Here is a 25360-nt window from a genome sequence, read left to right as displayed (position 1 = left end):
TCCCAATCCCTATATTTTTGCCCACCTGCATTTTTGATTTCCTTCACAAGCTAATTGTACAATATTTCAGAGTCTGATTTTATTTGTACAGCAAAATAACGGCTTGGTCATGAATACTTATTGTATATCTAATTTATATTTTAATATATTTAACATCTACTGGTCATCTTGCCATCTGGGGGAGGGGGTGAGGGGTAAGAGGGGAAAAACTGGAACAAGAGGTTTGGCAATTGTCAATGCTGTAAAGTTACCCATACATACAACCTGTAAATAAAAGGCTATTAAATTAAAAAAAAAAAAAAAATCAAGTGTGCAACCATTGCTCCATGTAGTTCAGGTGCAGTGTGAAGGAGGACATGGGACCTAAGGAAGTTTAGGACATGGAGACCCAGGAAGCATCTAGAAGGATATTAAAGTTCCATAGTGTAAGAGCAAGAGACAGTTAATGAATCAGGTGCTAAACTCCTTAAAAAAAGACAATGACATTGGGGGTATATGCAGGGGTAAGGGTAAGGGGGGAGGAGAATGCATTAGTTACCATAGTTCTGAATGGATGGAAATTGGAATTGATTGTATTTTAATGCAGGAAAGGTTACTGAGTGAAGAAGGTATAAGGAGAATCTGTGACAATAGGAAGCAAGTAGTATTTTGACACTGAAATCATCATTTCCTTTTTAAGTATCTCACATATTAATTATGTAATTTGAGGGTAAAAAGCTGAGAAAATTTTAATCAGCATTAGCTAGCAAGACTGAAGAATGCATAGCAATATAAAAACTTCTCACTGTATAAAACCATGAAAAGGACCATAAAATTTATCACCCACAAATATTAAGCCTGGCTCAGTCATCTATTTTGTTTACCTGATTTTTTGATTTGGAATTTTGTGTGTGTGTGTGTGTGTGTGTGTGTGTGTGTGTGTGTGGCAGTTGAGATTAAGTGACTTGCCTAGGGTTACACAGCTAGTTAAGTGTCCGAGATTGGATTTGAACTTAGGTCCTCCTGACTTCAGGACCAGTGCTCTATCCATCCAGCTGTCCTTCTCCCCCTTCTTTTTTTCCTATTTATTTCATTAAACAAGGAAAAAAGGATGCAAAAAAGGAAAATAAGATTTGAAGGATTTCTTAATGCATACTGATCAACCATTTAATTTAACATTATGTAGTCACAAACCAAGGCAAAAGACCATGAATGCAAAGAAATATTGAATCTGAATCATATAAAAAATTTGAAAAAGCTAGCTTCATAACTGAGTTTTTAACTTTTCATATGATTGAATGTATTGGTTCTATGTGAAGAACCCATAATTAAAAGCTAAATACCACATGCAGAATATAGGTTCATTTGTGTAACACTAGAGAGAATGGGTTTTTCTTTTCTTTTTTGCCAAAGCCTATTCAGTTATCTCAGGTGCATCTAGAAAAGTAGATGGAGTCATCAGTGATAAAAGGCAACAGGAGCAGACATTGAAAATAACTGTTGGGGGAGTGACCTCTTGCCAATATATCTTTTGTATTTTACTACCGAATTGCCAGTGATGGAATCTGAATAAACAAAAATGGTTTTCCTCAAAGGAAAATTTCTTTGGTTCTGTTCTTTCTAGCCTGTTTCTCCTTTTGTTCTATAGTCTGGAAGGGCAATGGACTTACAACTCTAAGACTCAAGTTTGAGTCCTCACAAATTCTATTTATAAGTTAGCTGACCTTGGACAGATCACTTCACTTTATTTATAACATGAGGATAATAAAATTTACACAGTATATCTTATCTAGTAGTTGAAAAGGAAATGAGCACTAAGCAAATATGAGATATTGTTATGGGCCATTATTACCCTATGCTCTTATCTCTGAGACTCAGGATAATCTCAACTGTATAAGAGCAACAGTTTAGGAAAGACAGACAAAAATGTACTAAACTTTGGATGATAGAATAAAATCTAAGTGAACTAAGATTACCCAAAATGAAAAAGTAAAAGGTCAAATAATCATATTGCCTATAATTTCCAATTTACTTAATGAATATAGTAAAAAGCAAAGCAAAAAAAATTCTAAAACACATGCTTATTTAAATCTAATAGGCACCAAAATATTTGTGGCAGCCCTATTTGTAGTGGCTAGAAACTGGAAAATGAATGGATGTCCATCAATTGGAGAATGGTTGAGTAAATTGCGGTTTATGAATGTTATGGAATATTATTGTTCTGTAAGAAATGACCAGCAGGATGAATACAGAGAGGCTTGGAGAGACTTACATGAACTGATGTTAAGTGAAATGAGCAGAACCAGGAGATCATTATACACTTCAACAACAATACTGTATGAAGATGTATTCTGATGGAAGTGGATTTCTTTGACAAAGAGACCTAACTCAGTTTCAATTGATCAATGATGGACAGAAGCAGCAACACCCAAAGAAAGAACACTGGGAAATGAATGTAAACTGTTTGCATTTTTGTTTTTCTTCCCAGGTTATTTTTACCTTCTGAATCCAATTCTCCTTGTGCAACCAGAGAACTGTTTGGTTCTGCACACATATATTGTATCTATGATATACTGTGACATATTTAACATATATAGAACTGCTTGCCATCTAGAGGAGAGGGTAGAGGGAGAGAGGGGAAAAATCGGAACAGAAGTGAGTGCAAGGGATAATGTTGTAAAAATTTATCCTGGCATGGGTTCTGTCAATAAAAAGTTATTATAATTTAAAAAAAAAACCAAATCTAATAGGCACTAAAATTACCTTATCTCTTTCTTTTTCTTTCAATTTATCCATAGACCTTTTCAGTCCTTCCTCCAACAGATCTATGAGACGCACTGTATCACCTGAGCGAGTTTTAAACTTTTTTCTAAAAGCAAATATTTAAAAGTTCTGGGTTAAAAGATTCAAGTATTAATTGTACCTAAAACAAAAACAAAATTGACACTGGACTGAATCCAAAAGAAAAATATCAAAGAACAAATCCAGTTAGAAACAGTGGAATGACAGAATCTGTGAAGTTTAAATATATAAATCACAAGATCTCTCTTTCTTTCTCCATAACTATGTTGCTGGCTGATCAAAATATGTACTCTTCTAAAAACATTTTTTAATGGAATAAAACACTATAATACACTAGCAGCATTGAAATGTAAAAAATATTAGAATCCCAAAGTCATTACCACTTTAAATTACTGTATCTGACTAGTGAAGTATCAAAATTCTAGAGGCCCCTTTCCTGATACAAATTAAAATATAAACAAATCAGACATTTGTCCCTTGCTTTTCTTAAAATTCTGAGCAACTTATTGCTCAGTTATACAGGGACTCTGTTCTCACAACTAAATGAATCTCACTGTAACACATGGCATATGGTCAGAAATGTTTAGTTATGGCCAGTGCTTAAAAAAGGTAAAAATGTTTGGAAATGATTGTACTTTTTTAGAGGTACGAGGTTGCTCAATTGGTTTTTCACCAGACTTGTTTACCAGACCATGTTACCAAATAAAATATGGTTTATTTTGTAGATATTTGGAATGTGGGCAGTCTATTTCTCATTCAGTTTCATACTTACTTGTCTTCTCCTAGTACTACACCAAATCCAGCATGGCTTACACGGGTTACTTTAGGGTCATACCATCCGATCATCTGAGCTGCTGCAAATATTGTTTGGAAGTGTAAAGCCTACCAGACAACATGAAAACATTTATTTGTAAGGCTATGCTTACACAAGAAATGATTGGTCTCATTATAGATATTTTTTCCTACCGATAATGAAAACAACCTCTCTAAATAACTTAGTCTTGTACTTTGCTCATTTACACTTTACTTTCATAAATCCTTAATGGAAGATCTGCCCAAATATTTCTATTAATGGGTAAAGAAGTTTTATAAGTAATATTATAAAAAGTTTCTTTCTTTCTCTTTTTTTCCTTCCAGAGGCAATTGGGGTTAAATGATCCAAGTTCACATAGCTAGCTAATGTTAAGTGTATGAGGCAGGATTTGAACTCAGGGCCGCTGCTCTCTCTACTGTATCATCTAGCTTTTCCATGATGCTGGTTCTCATTCTCTAAAATAAAAGTTCTTAACCTGGGGTCCACTAACCTTCATAAAATTGTCTGGGGGGAAGGGAGGAATCACATCTTTATTCCAATAAAACTGGCTTTCTTTGTAATCCTATGTATTTTATGTATTTAAAAACATCTGAAAAGTGGTTTTACCACATTGCCAAAGGAAAAAAAGGCTTAAGAACCCCTGATCTTAAAAAAAAAAAATTAAAAAGGCAATAAAAAGGCTGATAAATGCTTCCATTTCTTTGTATTTTAGAGATATTAAACATAGTCTTACTCACATTTAGGCATCCTTGTTGGAATTAGAATAGCACTCTTCTGAATTTAAGCGTTTAGGATGCCTTGCTAGTAAATGCCAAAATAAAATATCTGTGACAATTTTCACAGAAGACATGAACTTACCTGTCCACTGTCTACAACATAGATAATCATATCTGCCTTTTCTTCCATTAATCTTTGCTTAATAGCAGCTAAGTCAGATGTATCATAAGTATATCCTCCATCTGATTTTACTATTGTTAACGGAATTGAGCATTCTGGGACAAATACAATCTTCCTCCCATCATCCACCTGCACAAATCCTGTAAAAAAAAAAAGGCTAAATGTCAATAGGAGTAAAAAGATCTCTCAAAAAAAATATTTGCCATTCAATTGCATTCACAGCATATTTATCAGAGGGACTTTAAGATAAGGCTTACTAACTCATGCAATTTTACTTCTCAGCATATCAAGAGTTTAATACGAATTTAGTGAATTTTTTTTTTTGTATTCACTGTATACAAATTATTTGCCCTCAGAATAGATATTTCAAAAAAAAAAAAAAATTTAGAGATATCATATAACTAAGAGTAATACTTTTGCCAATCTTCTATCTCTAATGCATAACTCAGATCTCTGCAAGGCAATAGTTCCCAAGTTCCAGATAAATCCCTTGGAAAGCAGTTAGGTCCCCAGAGACTTTGTTATTCAAACTAAAGCTATAATTATCTTTGAGGACATACCCAAGAAGTCAAATTACAAAGCAACTGAAAAGGGTAGTGAAAGGGAATCAGAATAATAGTTCAAGGAACTATAGAAAAATATACAAGAGATTAACACAAAAACAATATAAAGAAAAAGACAAATAAACTGAATGTAGTGCAAGGACTGGGCAAGAGATAAGAGCAAAGAAAATGATCCTTCCTCCAAGGCAGAAGTTTGGGAGGAGTAGGGAGGGGGGAGAGGGAAAAGAAGTATGAGTGTGGAATATTAAATACACTGTAAGAAAAAGTCTATGTGTTGGCTGATTATGCTCAATGGCTTTTTTCATCTTTCTCTTTTGGCCCAGCTCACTGGGTAGGGGGAAGAAGGATATATTTGGAAAAGATCAATATATCAGAAGTGAAACTGGTCCAGAATTGCATAAAAAAATGGAAGGAAAAAAAAAAACACCAGCTTTTATTTATGCAGTTTTCTCAAAAATGATAAAATGAACAGATTGGGGACTAGGTCTAGCATACAGTAATGACTGGCTCTCTTAACCCAGTGATGTTCTGTTGCAATGAGTGCAAAGCTGTAAGACCCCTTTAACTAAAAGCAATGAAGCTGATTCTATTTAATTGTGTTATTTATGCCAATTAGAGAGAGAATCTACCTTTGAAAGATCAAAATCATATGATCTCATGTGGTTCTTAATCTACTTCTGAATGGAAAACTGATTATACTGGTTTTTATCTATCTTAGTTCTTCATATGCAACTGCAGTATCAGTTAAAATTTATCAATTCGTCAGATACCATCAAATCTCTTACAGAATATATGTCTCAAAGGCCTTCCTCTATCATTGTTCTAATTAGACCAATCATTTTGTCCACAAAAAAAAAGGTCAGAGATTGGGCCCACTGCTATCACAATTACTGAGTTTCTATGTATGTATGTATGTATGTATGTATGTATGTATGTAGTAAGTATGTAGTGTGAGGCACCATCAAAATTCCCAGCAAAGGAAAATGACAAATGTTAGAGAGAAGGTGGAAAAATTAAAACACTATTGCACTGCTGGTGGAGTCGTGAACTGATCGAACCTTTCTCAAAAGTAAAATTATGTCCAAAGGGTACACCCTTTGATCCACCAATACCATTACTTAGGTCTGTATCCTAAAGAGATTAAAAAAAAGAAGCAAAGAAAAAGAACCTATTTGTACAAAATCATTGATAGCAGCTCAATTTGTAGTAGCAAAGTATTGCAAATTGAAGGGATGCCCATCAACTGAGGAAAGGCTGAAAAAGTTGTAGTATATGATTGTAATGGAATACTATTATACTAAGAGAAATGATGGGTTGGATACTTTCTGAAAAACCTGGAAAGATTTGCATGCACTGATATAAAGTGAAATAAAGAACCAGAACATACACAGTAACAGCAATGCTGCAAGCAAGAAGATCAACTGTGAATTATTTAGCTATTCTTAGTAATACAATGCTCCAAGACTTATAAGTCTGAAAGACTTATGATAAAAAATGCTATCTATTTTCAGAGAAAGTACTGATGAAATCTGAATACAGACTGAAGTCTATTTTTTTTTCTTTGAAACACAGCTAACATGGAAATATGTTTGGCATAATTTCACATTTACAATTGATAACATTTCTTTTTCTTTTACAGTGGGAGAGGGAAAGGAGAGAGGGAAGAAGAGAGAATTTGAAATATGAAAATAAAACAACAAAAAAAAATCCAGATTAAACAACAAATAAAAATAATAATAAAAAGTTGAAGAAAGGAAATGGACTATCAGGTCTCTGGCCATTATTTTGCCAATATAGTGAATTCAAATAACTCTTAGAAAGACTTAGGCAGGTATACTGAATTCCTTCATTCCCAAGTAAAAGTAAATTGTTCCTGACTACCTTTGGGAAAAGAGGAAAAGATACTACTGGTGAGATCAATGATTTCATATCACTTGGATCTGGGGCTACTTGTTCCTCTACTTTTATTCATTTACTCTAAGTCTCCAGCTACCATATGCCTCCTTCACAAGCCACACAGAATAATTAGAAAGGGAATCTGAATAATTAAGCATACTAATTTCTTTTATTTTCATCACTTTTTCAATTTTCATCAATTTCAGTTTCAGGGAGGAAATATTCCCCAACTCCATATTCTGTGATGCAATAGTGTTTAATATTAATTACCCAGGATGGCAGGCCAATTCTGTGTAGCTTCTATTTAGCTTTAACCACAATAATGGGTATAGAAGCTGCTATTAAATCCATATCCCACTACTGATTCATAAGCTTTCAATTTTTATGACCCACAATACTATGTCCTATTTAACCAATACAACTGAAACCCAAAGGTAGAATCTTTTTCCCACCTTGACCTGAGGGAAAAAAAATTCTTTACATTAACTCTGGTATCATTTTTGATGAGTATTTACTAGACTCTTGTATATTCAGAACCCCATCTATCTCTCCATCTTCTTAGTCTCTTAGGTAAGCAACCTTCAATGTTATCCTGGACTTCTCACTCCCTCTTTCTGCTGCCAAATTTTGGTTTTCATCTTCACAACCTCTCATATTTGATTTTATAGTCATATTGATTTTGGGTTCTTATTAACTCTTGCTTGGACTTCAATGGTCTCTTAATGGATCATCCTACTTCAAGTTTCTCTTTCTTGCAATCTATAATCCTGCATTGCAATCAGTACAGATTTGACTGTAATTTCATAAACTCTAGTAGCTCCCTGTTTCCACTATGATAAAATAACTTTTAAAGCCCTTTATGGTTTTGCCCCAACTTATCTTTCCAACCTCATTATACATTAATCTCTTCTAATTATGATTTAGTCAAACTAACTCCTTCTGATGCTCACACACAGCACATCCATCTTTTGTCTCCATGGATCTGGCAATGTCTATCCTCCATACCTGAAATGCTCTCCTGCCTCATCGCTTCTACATAAGATCCCTCATTAATATTCAGCTCAAATAAAATATCTACTTCTGGGATACCTTTCCTAGTCTCTCCAGATGCTAGTGCCTTCTATCAATAACTATGTTATAATTACTTTGTAGATCTTTAAACACATTTATGTTGTCTACCTTAAAAAAAATGTAAGCTCCTGGCAAGCAGGGATTATTTCATTTTTTGGCTTTTATCTCCCCACTATAAAATATAAAATAAGCATTTAACAGATTCTGAAAATAATAATCCGAATTAAAATACTGTTTCAAATTCTTGGTAGTATCATTTAAGTTCAAAATCATACAACTTACCTTTTTCCTCAAATTCTCTGACAATATCAGTCATCCTATCTTGGTAGAATGATTCCCCTCTCTCTATTAGGGAAATATCTAAAGCATCATAGATTTTTTTGAACTCTAAAAGAAAGACAAAGAAAATTATACCAACAGGAAAAAAATACATCTTTCTGTGTAAAAAACAAAACATTTCTAATCTAAAAAAAGTATAACTGCAAGGAAATTAAAATGAAAATGTCATTTCTAAAATAAACATTTTTACTTTGAATACTGTATCTACTCTACCCTGCCAAAAAAAACAAACAAAAACAAAACCCCCAAATCCACAAATCAATATGAAAATATATAATGGTGTAAGGCTGAGAATTTTTTTTTTTTTTGCATAAGTTATTTTAAAAAAGCATAGTATAAAATGATAAACCATTCTAAATTTCTCAGGTGGTGCAAAACAATGGGCTGATATTTGATTTCATAATAGACTCTAGACTGTAAATAGGATAAAGGATATCATAGCACAGTTGTATAACTGCATGAAGGCTATAAAATGAAGATTTTACTTAAAATACATACAATGGTGCTGAGTGAAATGAGCAGAACCAGGAGATCATTATATACTTCAACAACAATACTGTATGAGGATGTAATCTGATGGAAGTGGATTTCTTCAACAGAGAAGATCTAACTTTGTTTCAATAAAGCTACACTCAAAGAAAGAACATTGGGAAATGAATGTAAACTGTTTGCAGTTTTGTTTTTCTTCCCGGGTTATTTTTACCTTCTGAATCCAATTCTTCCTGTGCAACAAGAGAATCGTTCGGTTCTGCACACATATATTGTATCTAGGATATACTGTGACATATTTAACATGTATAGGACTGCTTGCCATCTGGGGGAGAGGGTTGGGGGAGGGAAGGGACAAGTTGGAACAGAAGTGAATGCAAGGGATAATGTTGTAAAAATTATCCAGGCATGGGTTCTGTCAATAAAAAGTTATAATTTAAAAAAAAAAATACATACAATGTGATATAATGAATTCCCAGAGCTCACCTTGGCGAGAAACATCACAAATGAGATTCCAAGCTTTTGTGATATCCGGCGTTTTACTCTGGAGTTGAACTACACACTGATATGCTCGCTTCTTGAATTCTTCCTCAGTGTCAAACCTCTTCTTGGATTCCTGAGTTTAAAATAATAATGATAATAATCTAGAAGCCTATTTGTATAATTCTGGAGAAGAGATCAAGGAATGTCTAAATCTAAAATCTATGCCACTGGGGGGGAAAAAATTGGGAATTGAGGACTTATACTACACTTAATATTAAAAAAAAATATTGTGAGTGTATCTGCTAAAGCACCATATTTTTCACTTTTTTTCTATGATTAAGAAAACCTTACTTTTTTTGTTTTCCATCTTCCTTTCCCAATTTATACAACCCTACCTCAAATAATTATTACTTGGTTCAAAAAATGGGCTATTGTGTGACTTGTATTAAGAAGCTGAAATTCCCTGTTCCATATGTAGTTTCTGAGGAAATGACCTTGCTTTTTCTTTTGAAATATGAATACTTACTCTTTAGTTATTAAAAAAAAAAACCAAAACATCGAAACATTTGTTTTTGCAAAACAACATAGATAACAAGTGCTATATGTCTGAGGCCAGATTTGAACACAGGTTCTCCTAATTTCAGGGCTGGTGCTCTATCTACTACACCATCTAGCTGCCTCTATTGAAACATTTGCTGATTTGGGTGACTGAGTATCATGCCAACACGAAAAATGGTCAATAAGGTGACAAGCTTATGTCAATTCTATTTCAGCAGTTTGAAAATCTGACTAATACTAGCTACCTAAGATATATACACTAAAAGAAGCTGTGAGGTGAGAGATGCTTTGGATGGCTATATATAAATATAAACACAATGATTTTAGTAAATTAATTCAAAATATATTTTAATTTCATTATGACAATAAATGATATTACTGTAAAAAACTAATTTCAATATTCACTTTATAAGATCAGTGAACAAGATATTACACATTATATATCATTCAATTAAGGGGTACAAATACAAAAGAGTCCTTTTAGCCCAAGGAAGCTTACTGGAGGAACATAACTTACACATAATGAGAAATCAAAAATGGCTTCTTGCAGAAGATGACACCTGAGCTGTGCCTTTAAGGGTTTTAAGAGGTTGAGATGAGAGAAAAAGCACTGCACGTATTGGGGGGCCAGTCTGTGCAAAAGCATAGTTGAAGGACACAGATAGCATAATGACTAGCATTTACACAGTAAAGCTCTTTACAATAAATATTATCTTGTATGATCTTCTCAACAACCTTGGGAGATGAGTGTTATTATCATCTCCATTTTACAACTGAAGAAACTGAGGCAGAGTTACAGTGAATTGCCCAGATTCAAATACCTAGTTAAGTATCTGAGGCAGATTTTAACTCAGGTCTTCCTGCCTCCAAACCCAGGGTTTTATTTACTTGTCTCATTTAAGCACCTCTACAAAGTCATGCACAGGGAACAAGAAGGTTAACTGGATGAAAGCATAGAGTATGAGTTAAGTGATGTGCTATGAGCAATGAAAAGTAATACAGGATCAGACACTAAAGAACCTTAATGTCATACAGAAGGAAGGAAAACAAAAAAACAAGTATTTGGTAGTATATACCTTATAAAAGGCCTGAAGATCACCAATAGGAGGTGAAACAGTTAAGTAATCTGGAAATTTATCTTGTAGGTGAGCGATGAGCATACCAAACTGCGTCCCCCAGTCTCCCACGTGATTTAACCTGATTAGCAATGGGAAAAAAAAACAAAAAACAAAAAAACAAAACCATCACAATTTCAGAAATGCACTATCACAGAGCAAGGTGGATCTTGCAGATACAATTCCTTACATTTTACAAAGAACTGAAACACAGGGAAGGAAAACAAACTGCTCAAGATTCTACAACTTGTTTGTGGCAAAACCAAAAATGCAAAGCTGAGTTCCTAGGCTCTCCATCTAAGATACTTTCTATTGCATCATGCTTATGTTTTGGATATTTTAATTAAATGATCCACTGTAAATTATGGAACTCAAAATTTATAACAAATAAACTAATCCCTAAATTAGTAAATTATACTAAAACATTAATGAGAAAGACTTGCATTATTTCTATAATGCAGCCAATCTGGATAGAGATAGGTCAGGAAATTCAAGTAGGCCCAAATGACTGAGGTTATATGAAAAAAACTTTCATTCATTCAATTTAACTCAACTTAAGAAAAAAAAAAATTAATGCCTAATATGTGAAAGAATCTAGGATAAATGTTAGAACTGCAAATACAAGAAACAAAGAGTCTCTGATATCAAGAAGTTTATAGACGACCTGTACAAAGATAAGTATGATAAAATATAGAGTATGAGACAAAAAAGAGATTCAAGGTGCTCTAGACAAACAAAATGGAAATTATGCTTTTAGTAGTGTTGAGTAGACAAAGCCCTATTTTCAAATGAAATCTCTAATTTTCAACAGAAAAGCCAAAATGAAGAAAAGTGGTACCTACCTGAGTACATCATAACCTACAAATTCAAAGAGTCGGGACATGCTCTCTCCTATAATTGTTGACCGAAGATGGCCTACGTGCATCTCTTTAGCTATGTTTGGTGAAGAAAAGTCGACTACAACCTGGGAAAGAAAACCAGAAAAAATATTTGGCAAAAAAGCTTAGTTTCATTTACACCCCTCCCCTTCCCCCCACACCCAACCTCTTCATGAAATTTACATTATTATTTGTATTGGGTGCTATAATAGATACTGGGGAGATCTCTGCCCTCAAAGAACTTGCATCATATTGAGATAAACAATACACAAATAAGTGTATATAAATTAAAATTATGTGATGAGGAGGGAAGTGGAGAGTAAACACAACCAGTTGGAAAGGAATGGAGGATAAACACAAGCATCTGGAAGGAAGAGAGAGCTTCAGCTGAAGTAATATTAACATTTTTAAGCACTTGTCTTTGTATTTTTCTCACTTCAAAGTTACAAGAAACCTGGAAGATGGCTCTAGCAAATGTTATTATGCACATTTAGTTAGTGGTAGAGTTCAGAGAGGAATTTGTCATGAAATATAGTCTTATTCTTTCCACAGGCCACTCCTGTTTTATTTTCATTTTTTAAATAATTTATATGTTATTTTTTATTTTAGACCTTAAAGATAAACTTATAAGAATAATGCTAAATGCAGAATTGATATAAGAGCAATTTTTAAAGAAAAATTGCCACATTATGTTCGTGATTATGATGGAACAATCAGGATTCTAAAAGAAAGGCTACAGTGATTTTATTTCCATTCACAATCATATCACAATAATTTAAATGATTAAATCTTGATGAAGAAAAATTCAAGCCATAACAAATTAATGGTAGCAGTATCACTACTATGTATAATAAACAATACTTCAATTATGATAATGCTGTCCAGATAGGTACCTTCTTTCTCTCTCCAAGAGCAGGTGGCTGTACCCCATTTATCAAAAGTTTAGTTAGTTGTTTGGATACAAAATCTTTTCTTAGGTGAACATTAATAAAACCTAATAATGAGAAAAAAAAAAAAAAAAGAAAGTAAATTGCAAAGCCTCAGTTTTGGTCCTCAAATATTTTTCTTTTCAAATATTCAAAGAAAAATACTTACAGCTGAGAAAAACACATAACTTTATTAAAAACTGATGTCCTTTATTAAATGAAGACCACAGTTTTCAGTCATTAATAAACCATCAACTTTCTCTGGAATGGTTTTTAGAGATATATATTACAAATACAGCAAAATTGAGATTTTAACCCTTCTGTTTTTGTCAGGTAGTATAAATATGGCTACCATTTGAGGTCTCTGAATTAAAGAAATTTAGATTTATAAAGGGCACTACAAATCACTTGGTCCAATTTTTTATAAATGAGAAAAATCAAGTCTCAAGAGATGTCAAATAACTTGCCACAGTTCACAAAACCAGTCAGTTCTGAGAGAAAAAGGTTAGTTCTAAAGGACCCAAATTCTTTTTAACAATGATGTATCAATTGTCTGCCTCTGATAAAAACAAGGTTTGTCATCCATGACCAAACTACAATGCTGATTGCAATTAAACAATTAACTAATAAAACATGGCATCATTACACATTTATAGTACAGGCAATATCATAATTTATTATTCAGTAACATTTTAAAAAAGCCTACACTTATTACATTACTTTGTTTTGAAAACTACTTTAATAGCCACTATTCTACATCTATTATCATATTTGAAGTAAAATGAATATTATTTATTCTCCATTTAAAAGAATAATAATAAGGAAAATAAGCACAGAAAGCAGAAACAATCATGTTTAAATCATATGACCAGTTTGGAGCCAAATGATTATCTCCTAGCTGGAGGCTTTTTTTACCTATCACATTTTACTTAAATCTGTACTTAGCATTTTAATTATACAACTGGATTTGAACTTGTCTTACTGGTTTCAATGAGGAAACCATTTAATGAGTAATAGTACTTCTACTTCAAAAAGATGACATTATGATCATACCAGGCCCAGCAATTTCATATTTTTCTATATATTCATTGTCTGGAAGGTGTCTGGCAATATTTTCTGCGATATCTCTTGGGTTAATTTTTTCTTCCTTGATTTTGAGCAGCATCTGTAACACAACATAATGCAACTCAATATTCTACATAAGAACATATTTCTTGTAAATTTACCAACGCATCTTGATATAAAGCAAAAGGTTCCTTTCATATATGTGCCAACAAAAGAGAGGTGGTAAAGCCTAGTCTCTTTTTATAAGGTCAGCTTATATAAGAAACACCATGAGGACAATTAAAGTATCAAAACAATATAATTTTTCCACCTTAAATTAAGTAGTGAAAATGGGTGAAGCACACAATTTATTTGCTATTGTTACTTTAGTAATATAACATCCTCAGGGTTTTTCTAAAGATCTGTTCTTTAAATTATTATGAAATACAAGAACTTAAAAACATTTGGGTATTAAATAAGAATATTATTTTATAATATTAAATTTTAACCTAGAATATAGAATAAAATCTAGATAAAGGATTTATGTGATTATTTTTGTGTGATTATTTAGCACAAAAGGCAGGGAAGGAAGGGTGGGAAGAGGAAGGCTAGTGGCAATCATCAAAGTCCAGGAAAAATTATTTAACAATAATTTGTGCTGAATCTTTTTAAGGGGGAAACTCCCCCCCACCCCCCTCCAAAAAACACAAATCAGAATTATCTTTTATTACCAATATTTTAAAAATCATAGAATAACCCAGGACACATATCAATTTTATTTTAATAATTAAAGCTATTGGTACCTGGCAAATGGTCAATTTAAAACTTTTATGCTATGATACTCATATATATTATTAATAGAATGTGAGAGGAAGAAGGATGGCAGAGAATATACTAAATAAGTATTAGAAGTGTATCTAAAAACAAATTCATACTTCCCACAGTTGTTCATTTCACTGAGGAAAAGCAACAGTGATTTATAAAAGGGAAAAACAATTTATTGTTGCAGATATATTGGCTATTGGAATAAACAAGTCATTAGACCTAAACATTTAAGAAATTAAATCCTTCAATTCTAGTCAATCAATAAGCATTTATTTAATAAATACCTACTGTGACCCAAGAATTCTACAAGATGTTGGAAAAAAGATACACTTTTGAGGACTAGGGCAAACTTAGAATTCAAGGAGAGTTATAATGCTATTGCAAACATTTTGCAATGTTTTACTCATAAGATGTATATGATCTTGTCCAAGATTTAAATATCCTAGAATAATTAATATAGTTACCTTTGTGAGGCCCATAGCACTATTACATTGATAATCCCCAAATTTTGGTTGCTGACTTGGTGTGACGATCAGGGGAGGATTTTCCAAATCTGGATAAGCAACTTTAATAGCATAAGCAAAGAGTTCTTGTAGGCGACTATTGATGTTAATCATGCTTTTAGTTGGTCTATTCCTTTCAGCTTGAAGACTCTGTGGAAAGAGAAATATAAATTGCCAGTGAAATGTAATATGTCCTCAAACATAATCTCATAGAACATACATAATTTTAAGGAATTAATGTAAGGAAAAAATTTAAAAAGACAACATAAATTAGAGATCCAATGTTGATACATCTGGAATCTTGACAAGACATGCAGTTTTATAAATATAGTCATTTAATTACAGATTCTAGGAATTTTGAACCCTGAGGATTTACTCTGTCATGCTGCAATCTGTGATTAAGAGAAACTGAGTCAACAAACTTCTGAGAACAATCCATTTATTAGCAAAGCTAGCAATTACTAGTAAATGGGGATCAGTGCTCCTTAGTAACCAAGGACCCTACTTAACAGTCAAGGCACTTCTTCCATAACAAAATGACATAATCAATTATTAGCAATATGGGTGCTATCCAGTTATGATTAGCTAGAATCAGAAACTGGAGATTTTGCATAGGGAATTTGCACAGCAACAACTTAGATTTCCTGAAGTATCTATCAATGTTCATGGAATATTTTTGACCTTTATCATAAAGGTCACAAAACCAGTCAGTATGGGTGACTTACAAGAGAGAAATAGCTACAGGCTCAACAAGTTTAAACTCACATAATGAGAGGGAGAATAGTAACTAGATTAAGTATGATTAAGCCTTGATGAAATACAGTAATATCTTAAATATTAACATTCTACAATTTTTCTCTTTAAACACTTGAAAAGATGTGCCTCTTCAATGGATCACTTAAATAAAATCATCAAAGGTTATAAATCAAAATATACTAAAAAAATCATTGCTAGCTAATGAATCCTCATCATTCCATGTATCATTCCTATATAATTTTTAAAGATAATGCAACAATTACAGAATAAAAAAGGTTGAGTTAAATTTATAGGTACAAAAACATTTATTAATACTTGTGATTAATTTTGAGAAACTCTTGACACTGTAAATAAAAGAAGTTAATAAAAGTTAGAAAACAATTATATGACCTAAAGTAAACAGAACACATTTAACTACAGTGGCTAGTATGCTTTCTCTAGGATCCACCCAGCTCCCTAAACTGGGATTTGCGACTCCATATGGGATCTTGTAACTGAATGTAGGGATTGCAAAATTATGATTTATTATGAGTATATGTTTGATTTGCATGCCTATTTCATAACCTATATACCCAGGGTCACATAGAAATTTCTCAGGTCAAAAGGAGTCACTAGAAGAAAAAGTTTAAGAAGCCCTTCTCTAGGAGGATAAACAAGAAAACCAAGAAGAATGGTCCCAGTAGGGGAAATCTTAATTATGCAACTGGATTGGGATTATAATGAGAATTCTCTTCTTGAGTCCTTGGTGTACCAGGTTAGTCAGGCAATAATCTCTGGAATAGGGCCTTGTCAGGCAGGCTGAGTCCCATTGGTCCACTAGAAATACTTGATATTATCTTCAAAGTAGAAGTCATGTAGCCACAAGTCCTTAAGATCCAGTATGTCCTGCAGTTCCAAGTTCAGTTTGTTTAAATATCCCATTATTAAGTCTCAATATAATCTAGTACTCTCTGGGAGCCTAATTTGGAAAAATGAGCTTTTTTATACCTTAAAATGATCAGATATTTTAAAATAGAAAAATGATTTCAATTATCAATGCAATTATATAAATAAAATTCTTAATCTGATTTTGAGAAGTTACTAAACCATACTCATGACCTGTATGACCTGTTAGAAACATTTGAAAACCAATAATAATATTCCTAATTCTTAGAGAAAAGTCTGATTTTGATGCTTTTCAAAATTTAATTCTCTAATTAGAAGACTTTTACATTCTTATCTAATTTCTTCCTTTTGAGGATACTATATTCATATCATGTATAACATATATTTGTGTACATACTGAAAGAATGAGATACTTGAAGGACTCTTTTCTATATACAAGTAAACAAGTGTAAGCAAAGAAAACTCATTAGTTGCTCAGGACATGAAGGCAACTATTAAATCAGATTGAAAACAGCAAGATTCCTCACACTTATAATAGAATGCAAGTACCTTTCTGAGGCAGTCTGAATTATATCCTATTACTGTAACTCAGATATTTCAATACTAACCTATTAAGAGATTTAGTGTTGCAACAACATATTAATCTACCAGTTTACGAAAATTTGCTATGAAAGGGGGAATAAAAAAGGTACATGGTGATGACTATCAAGATTATCCCTTTAAAGGCAGTGATCTGACACAAATCATAGGGGAAAAAAACTCCCTTTGGTTCTGCTTAATTCCAGCCAAGAGTCAAACATATAATAAAATCCTACACCATTCGTGGGGTATCAAAAGCCAAGTTCAGAATTAGGTAGGATAATTTCCTGTTCAGTAGAGTACACAACAGAGAAGGTGAGTCAAAAGGATCATATCTTAGCCTATATCAGGATGTCTCCAACCTTTCCCTGGCAAAAACATTCCTGTAGCCATTTTCCAACTGTACTCTCTTTGGGCAGCACATGGTATTCCCTTAGAATAATGGACTTGTAGTTTCATGGCAATTCAGACACTCATACCTAAAATCAAAACTCAAAACAATATCAAACTATATAATCTCAAAAAATTTTATCTTAAATAGAAAAGACTCTAATCACAACTCAGGGCTAGGTTATTCTTTTTTCATGTTGTACGAATAAGGATATTTCACCTCCTCTTTATTTACAAAATAAGACTAAGCATATTCTGGAGTTTTACACACACAGTGAATAGTTGGTTAAAAACCCTTAGAAAATTCCTGGCTACTTCAAATTTTCAGTCCTAAGAATATACATATTTAAGTTGCATCCTATTTATTAACAAATACAGTCTTTATAATTTTTATTAGTGGTAGCCAAATAATCCTGTTTGAAACTCTATTATTAGCTAAATTTGTAAATTTCCCTACTATGCCTGGGAGAGGTCCTAATTCCTCAAAATGCAGCACTTCAGGGCTTCAAAAACCATGCTATGTCAGAAGGACTGATCAGCTTTCACCCAAGTAAAAAGGTTCTTCACAGACAAAGACTGCTTTAAGAGAATTTTACTATTCTTTCTCTCAACAGTCTGTCATTATGATTATTTTCCTATTTAAAGCAAAATATACCTAATTAAATATTTAAGTTTTCAAACATTTTGACTACATTCTTTTAGCAGTTTAATTAAGAATGAGTCTGATATTTCCCTAAATTTCAGTGTAAGAAAAATTTCACATACTCAATGTTATAAGCATTTAAAACATGAAACAAAACTCAACATCAGTTATTAATTCAGCTTAATACACTTCCAAATTATTTTACATAGAAAATCACTTTTGGCATTCTATAATGATTCAAGAACAATAGAGTGCTTTCTTAACATTTTAATATAGCAATTACAACATGGTAGGGTTTTTCTGAGGCTTTTTTCCCCCTTCAGTTCTTAAAGCTTAAAAAGTTACAGAGTCCAGTCTTCTGCAGTACTTTGAAATGTTTAGTTTTTCATTTTTCAATCATTTCCAATTTCTTAAATGTATCAGCATAACAATTTGCTAGTTAACATTATAAGGCACTTAAGCAGTAAGAGTTAAGTTTTTCTACGAGGAAAGAATGAAATATCAAAAAGTTAAATGATAATGGAATCAATACCAATTTAAAAAAGCAATCTTTAAGCAGTAGAGCATTACTAAAGATACATTTTGTCCAACTGGATTCCTATAAGATCTGAATATTGTATTGTTCACCCTCTGCACCAGTCAGGCACTATGCCAAGCATTTCACAATTCTAAGATCCTCTCAACAACTCTGAGAAATGGGTGCTATTATTATTATCCCCTTTACAGATTATGGAAACCGAGGAAAACAGATGTACCACACCTCAGTTTCCTAATTGTAAAAGAGACAATATTCCAATAGGAAAACACATCTCACTGTAAATGAGATCACAAATTTTAGTTTCAGGACAAAATTCAATCAAATCAAGTTCAGGTTTACAATCTTGAATTTCCAAAGGTCATTTACTGTTAACTCCTCAAATTTAGGGGCCCATTTTACTTAACTGAAAATCACCCAATGTACCAAATTATTCCCTTTTGTTTGCTTAACTTAGTACCTCTAAATACTTTAAAAGGGTGGATAAAATACACATCATGGTTCTTAGGAGACCCTAAAGATTGAATCTACCCTTTCAAAGGACAGAATGCTAGCATGTACACTCAACTAATTGTATACTACAAATTTTACTTTTTAAAAATCTTTAAATTTTTATCCTAATGATACACCAAACTTTTATAGAATTAATATTTATTCCATTGAACTTTTCCCTTTACAATTTAATATAAATTTTGTAAATAAAACCAGTTAATTGCAAGAGTGTCACCTTTTAGGGTTTTTTCTTTAAAAGCTTACAAATGTTCATTCCAATTTCTTGTAAAGTTGTCATTCACAGTACTTAATTGCTTAGGTTGACCAAAAGCAAATACCATGATAAAACAAACACTATTCTAAATTAAAATTTACTTACTTTTAAATTGCTTCCTGACTTAGACAAGCTTCTCTCTTTTCATGGTCAAGAAAGAGTTAACAGTAGTCTGTTCTTAAGGATCAGATTAATTTAAACTTTGAACTATCCTCTCTAATCAGTGAAATCATCTTCCTTCCTTGAACTATAACAATCAATCTGCCCCTCCCCAAGGAAGGAGTGCTAAAAGGTCTAAATGCTGTTTCCAAGTAACTTTCAGTTTTATTCTTCATTTTCCTTAAAACAAAACTCACCAAAATATTTCAACATTTATAAACACATTCAAATCACAATTTGGAAATTCACAATATAGAAATGAGATGTCACAATTTTAGTCTGTAATTTGGATTATAATACTATACTATTTTGCCTAGGCAATTATACCTTGATGAATCATTTCAAACTACTTTAAGATCTATGTATCATCTAGTCCCTTTACTTCCCTCCAATAAAGGAGATTATAGGTGATTTTTCAAACTTATACAATCTACTAAGATGTTTGAGCAGTTAACATAATATGGAAATTTATAGTAAAGATATTATAATTTAGTCATTAATTTTAATTTCTATTTCATATTATACATTACTGCAAACTGGAAATAAAAATCCCCTTCCTTTTTATCTGAGTCTCATCTGCCCTTCCAGCTTGGCCAGTTAGAAAGGCAGAGACAGAGAGAAACAGATAACAGAGTGAGAGAGGGAGAGAGGGAAAAACAGATTGACTTTTCTTTGAAGGCTTTAAAAGTTCCTTAGAAAAATATGATTCTCCTCCTCCCCCCATCCCCATTTTGGCTGATGAGGCCAAAGAACAGTTAACAATAAGACACACAGATGTACTTGCTGGAAATATTTTTCCTTCTTTTAGTTTAAACAAAGTCAGTGTGAACAATTTTATTGACTGTAATCTTAAAACCTTTAATAACTCAAAAGTCTTTTCTTTGGATCAGATCAGCTAAATGAAGACTAAATGTCTAAATGAAATCCAGGGGGCCCTACAAGGAGTCTTTCCAGGTAGTCCTAAAGGGTAAAGTCCCTGTCACTGCGATTGCTATCACAAATAACCATATTTAAGACAGTTTGTGACAGTTGCTACAAGTTGTAGTGTCAGCACAGGTAGCTAGTTTATTTCTAAGTAAGGAATTCACAATGTTGAATCTGGGAACATTATTTTACCTCTGACAAATACTTCAAGACCTGTTAGTGGGATTCTACAATTTAGGGTTTACTTTAGCTTGGATGAATTAGTATTGAGGCTGAGAAAGACTCAGTTACAAGTGTCTACTAGAGTATTCTAGGGGTTCTCAAAGAGGCAGGGTGCTATCACTTCCTCTTGACTGATTTGTCAACTATAAAGACTGAAATCTATGAATAAGAGAAAATGAGGCAACAAAGTTTTGAGCACAATTTATTAGAAAAGTTAGCAATTACCAATAAATGGAGTTCAAGGCTCCTAAGGACCACCACCAGACAGCCAAGGCACTTCTTTTAGATAGTAAAATGACACAATTTATTATCAGCAACTGTTATCCAGTTATAGTTGGCTAGAATCAGAAAATGGAGATTTTGCACTGGGAATAGGGAATTTGCATAGTAACAATTTAGATTTCCTTGGAATATCTGTGATCAGTGCTTCATGGAATGAACTTGACCTTTATCTTAAATAACTTTCTCCTAAAAGTGAGTGGTGGGTAACTTACAACAGAGAAATAGGGAACTAAAGTTGTAGGTTTAAGGAATTTAAACTCATATTATAATGAGAGGGTGAATGTTAACTACATTAAGCCTAATTAAGCTTTAATGAAATACAGTAGTATCTCAAATTTTAATTCCCCACAATTCCCAACCAAAGGGAAAATTATAGGATCATCCACAAATAACTTAGAGAATTCTAGACTAGAGAAAAATTAGCATTTTAGAAAAATACTGAATTGACAAGACAGAGAAAAGAGGTACTTTTTGAAAAAATAACCAATTGGGATAGGAAATGAAAGGAAATTCACAATCTTGATCCATATTACATATAGTTTGGATTCCTTTCTATTAATTAATACTACTACCTTTTTTCTTACTTTCCCCATCTGAGCCAGACTGTCAGATAAACTCAAGAGAAGACTTTAAACACTGAAAGTACAAAATGCTGTCTAAATTAACTATCTTTTTGTTTTACTTCTTAGTGATTTTACTTTGTTTACTACTTAAAGGCCATGAGAAAATATTGATATGGGAATTATATACTTAAAACTTGTCTGTGAATGACAAGAAAAAGCAGACTAAATAGTCTTAGAGGACTGCTTTAAAAAAAAAAACTTTAGCAAACATATTTTTAATTTAAATCTTATTTTAAATTCCATATTCTCTTTTTTAAAATTTTTAATTAATTATTTTTTTAAATAACTTTTTATTGACAGAACCCATGCCAGGGTAATTTTTTACAACATTCACTTCTGTTCCAATTTTTCCCCTCCCTCCCTCCACCCTCTTCCCCCAGATGGCAAGCAGTCCTATACATGTTAAATAGGTTACAGTAGATCTTAGATACAATATATGTGTGCAGAACCAAACAGTTCTCTTGTTGTACAGGGAGAATTGGTAAATTCCATATTCTCTACGTCCTTCCTCCCATACCCTTGAGAAGAAAAAGTAATGCCAAACATTTCTGCATTAGACATGTTCTGGGGGGAAAAAATGCTTCATTCTATACCCTGAGACCATCAGTTTTCAATCTGAAGATATAGAATATTTTAAATGACTTTGCATCATCAGTTCATGTAAGTCTTCCCAGGTTTTTCTAAAACTATTCTCTTCATGATTTCTTACAAAATAATAATAGCATTCCATCACATTCATATATCATAACTTGTTCTGGCATTCCCCAGTTGATAGGTATCTCTCCGGTTTCCAATTCTTTATTACCATAAAAAAAGCTGCAATAAACATTTTTGTACATATGTGGTTTTTTTTTCCTTTTTCTTTGATCTCCTTGGTTATATAGACCTAATAATGGTATTGATGGGTCAAAGAATATGCATAGTTTTATAGCCCTTTGGGCATAATTCTACATTTAAATAATATCTGCTGAGCAGCGGTTAGTGGTCTATCAAATAATAGTTACAATCCCTGTTTACAGTTTAATGGAGAATTCACAGGAAATAACAAAGGTGATTAAAACATACTATTAGTCCATTGAACCTATTATAACTGGCATAAATATGCCAAAGAACTTTGGCCTGTACTACATTTTAAAGCATTCTGCAAACCTTAAAATATTATCAAAATGTAAGATATCATTATATACATTATGAAACATTCATAATGTTCCCTATTGTTGCATATATTTAAATCTTTTCTCCCAAAAAATCTACCTAGAAATTGCACGTTCATTAAGGACAAAGGATTGCCTGCTTTTTGTAACTCTCACAGCACCATGGCTTATATGAGAAGCAATGTGACAATGCATAAAGTTCTGGACTTCAAGTAAGGAAGATTTGTGTTTAAACTTTTCCTCTGATTTCTAAAATCTCTGACCCTGGGCAAGTTATTTAATCTCTCTGGGACAGTTTTCTTGACTGTAAGATGGAGATAACATCTCACCAGGTTGTTTTGAGGATTAACAAAATATATAAAGCACTTTGCAAACTTTAAAAGGCCATATAAATCTCAGATATTATTTAACTATTAAGTTTACTGAATAATTAAAGTGGAAGAAAAATATTTAGAATCAAGTGAGATCTAATTTGGGATAGTTCATAAACTAAGAGCTTTAGTGACTGGTATGTAAAACTCAATTAGGGAAAACTGTTTACTTTTGCTTTGTTGAATAATTTTTCTGTCATATCCTACTCTGTGACCCCATTTGAGGCTTTTTGGCAAAGATAGTGGAGTAGCTTGCCATTTCTTACTCCAGTTCATTTTACAGAAGAATTGAGATAAACAGGGTTTAGTGACTTGTACAGTAGCAATCTTAGGCCAGATTTGAATTCATGAAGATAAATGTTTCTGACTTCTGGTCTAGCACTCTATTCAACTACCCATCTGCCTAAGAGGCTTACTTGCTATAAAGTACTTGTGGGGGACAGAAATTAAGATGGACTGATGAGCAAGTATTTCTAAAACTAGGGTCAAGCTCATAAAGGAAATGCCAATCATGAAAGTATTCTTTAAAAGGGCTACAGAAGATAGAGAGAGAATCTATTATATGTGGCTGCCTTCTTTTCCTTGGATTTACTAAACAATGTTTCATTTAAAGCAGACAATTTAGCTAAGTCAGACAAAGTAACCTAAGTTTCTTTTGTTCTCAGAACTTAAATATTATAGTCTTTCTTTAAGGGTTTTTCTAGCATTTTACTAGAAAATCATTTACTTACATCTTATAATACAATAATTAGAACTTGGCTAGTATTTATGTATAGGGTAAGTGTATTTTAAATTCTGGCACACCTTACTTTCTGATTTATGTGGTGTTTAAGACAATTTGGTACTAGCTAAAGATTTGTCCTACTCATTTTAAATTGGGCTGACAATCATTCTGACGTAGGGTTAATTCACTGGCACCTCTACAAAGGCAGCTAGTGCTAGGATAGGTGTATGAAACTTGTGTAGAATCTTATTTTTTTTTCCGGTCTGCACCCACCAACTCAGGCTTATGTTATGTGAGGGCAGCTGGCAGGAGTTTCTTTTAAAAAAGTAAATATCCCTTAGAGGGATATTTTAAATCTGTCAGCTAACATCAGGAGGAATAGAATATACTAATGTGTATATTCTGAGGGAAAAAGTCACTAGCAGCAAAGAAAGAAATAGCTGATAATAAGAGTGGGAAGTTAATAGATGCTTTGTCTACTTCACAATTTTGTCAATTTACAAGTTTAATATAAGAATGAAAATAAACCTGTCATTTTAAGGAATACATTATTTTATGTATTTTTTATATATAATATATACATAATATATTTTATATAAGAAGTGAAACAAAAAGGTAGCTATTTTAGACAGCATTTTGCATTGTCAGTGTTTTAAAGTCTTCTCTTGAGTTTATCTGACAGTCTGGCTCAGATGGAGAAAATGAGAAAAAGGTAGTAGTATTAAAATATGCTTATTTTTAAAAAAAACTTGCAGAAAAGTTGTTAAAGGATTAATTCTTCATTTATCTTTTTAATAATTTTTCATTTTCTTTGCAAACTGTTTTAACAAATCTAAGCAAATTAAGCACAATTAAATGCAAAATAGAATAACAAAAAAAGCTTCTAAGATTTTATTTAACAGTGCCAGAGAAATGATCTCTCAAAACAAGGCAAAAATCATAAAAATATCTGTTCATTAAGTTTTTAACATTAGGTCTTTAAAGTTTCAAAATACCTTTATGTCACAGCTATGCATTATTTTCCAAATACTTGATTTGAAATGTAGTTTCCATTTAAGCTGAGTGATTATTTTGTTTTCTAAGATTTTGACTAATGGAGAGGTTTTATCAATGCCTTTTGTTTTTACTCTGGTTGTTTCTACATAAACTCTGTCTTGCCTCATCT

At 32.5% G+C, this 25360-nt stretch overlaps 1 protein-coding gene across 3 annotated transcripts in view; it reads right to left on the bottom strand.

Moving 5' to 3' along the window:
• RARS1 (arginyl-tRNA synthetase 1) overlaps window positions 1-25360 on the bottom strand; it is a 34103-nt gene that overhangs the window by 4222 nt on the left and 4521 nt on the right. For all 3 annotated transcript variants that reach the window (XM_023506196.2, XM_031953636.1, XM_003756809.3), the window contains exons 3-12: window positions 15144-15332; window positions 13864-13975; window positions 12778-12878; window positions 11849-11970; window positions 10968-11088; window positions 9337-9466; window positions 8305-8409; window positions 4454-4632; window positions 3554-3663; window positions 2743-2848 (exon numbers count right to left, since the gene is read on the bottom strand). In XM_023506196.2, the coding sequence (XP_023361964.1) occupies window positions 2743-2848; window positions 3554-3663; window positions 4454-4632; window positions 8305-8409; window positions 9337-9466; window positions 10968-11088; window positions 11849-11970; window positions 12778-12878; window positions 13864-13975; window positions 15144-15296 (1239 nt within the window). In that variant the 5' untranslated portion in view covers window positions 15297-15332. The remainder of the gene's footprint in view (window positions 1-2742; window positions 2849-3553; window positions 3664-4453; window positions 4633-8304; window positions 8410-9336; window positions 9467-10967; window positions 11089-11848; window positions 11971-12777; window positions 12879-13863; window positions 13976-15143; window positions 15333-25360) is intronic.

The sequence above is a fragment of the Sarcophilus harrisii genome, chromosome 2, assembly GCF_902635505.1.
Source record: "Sarcophilus harrisii chromosome 2, mSarHar1.11, whole genome shotgun sequence".
Classification (NCBI taxonomy): Eukaryota; Metazoa; Chordata; class Mammalia; order Dasyuromorphia; family Dasyuridae; genus Sarcophilus; species Sarcophilus harrisii.
The sequence above is the reverse complement of the archived record's forward strand: the minus strand, read 5'-3'. Positions and strand labels throughout refer to the sequence as shown.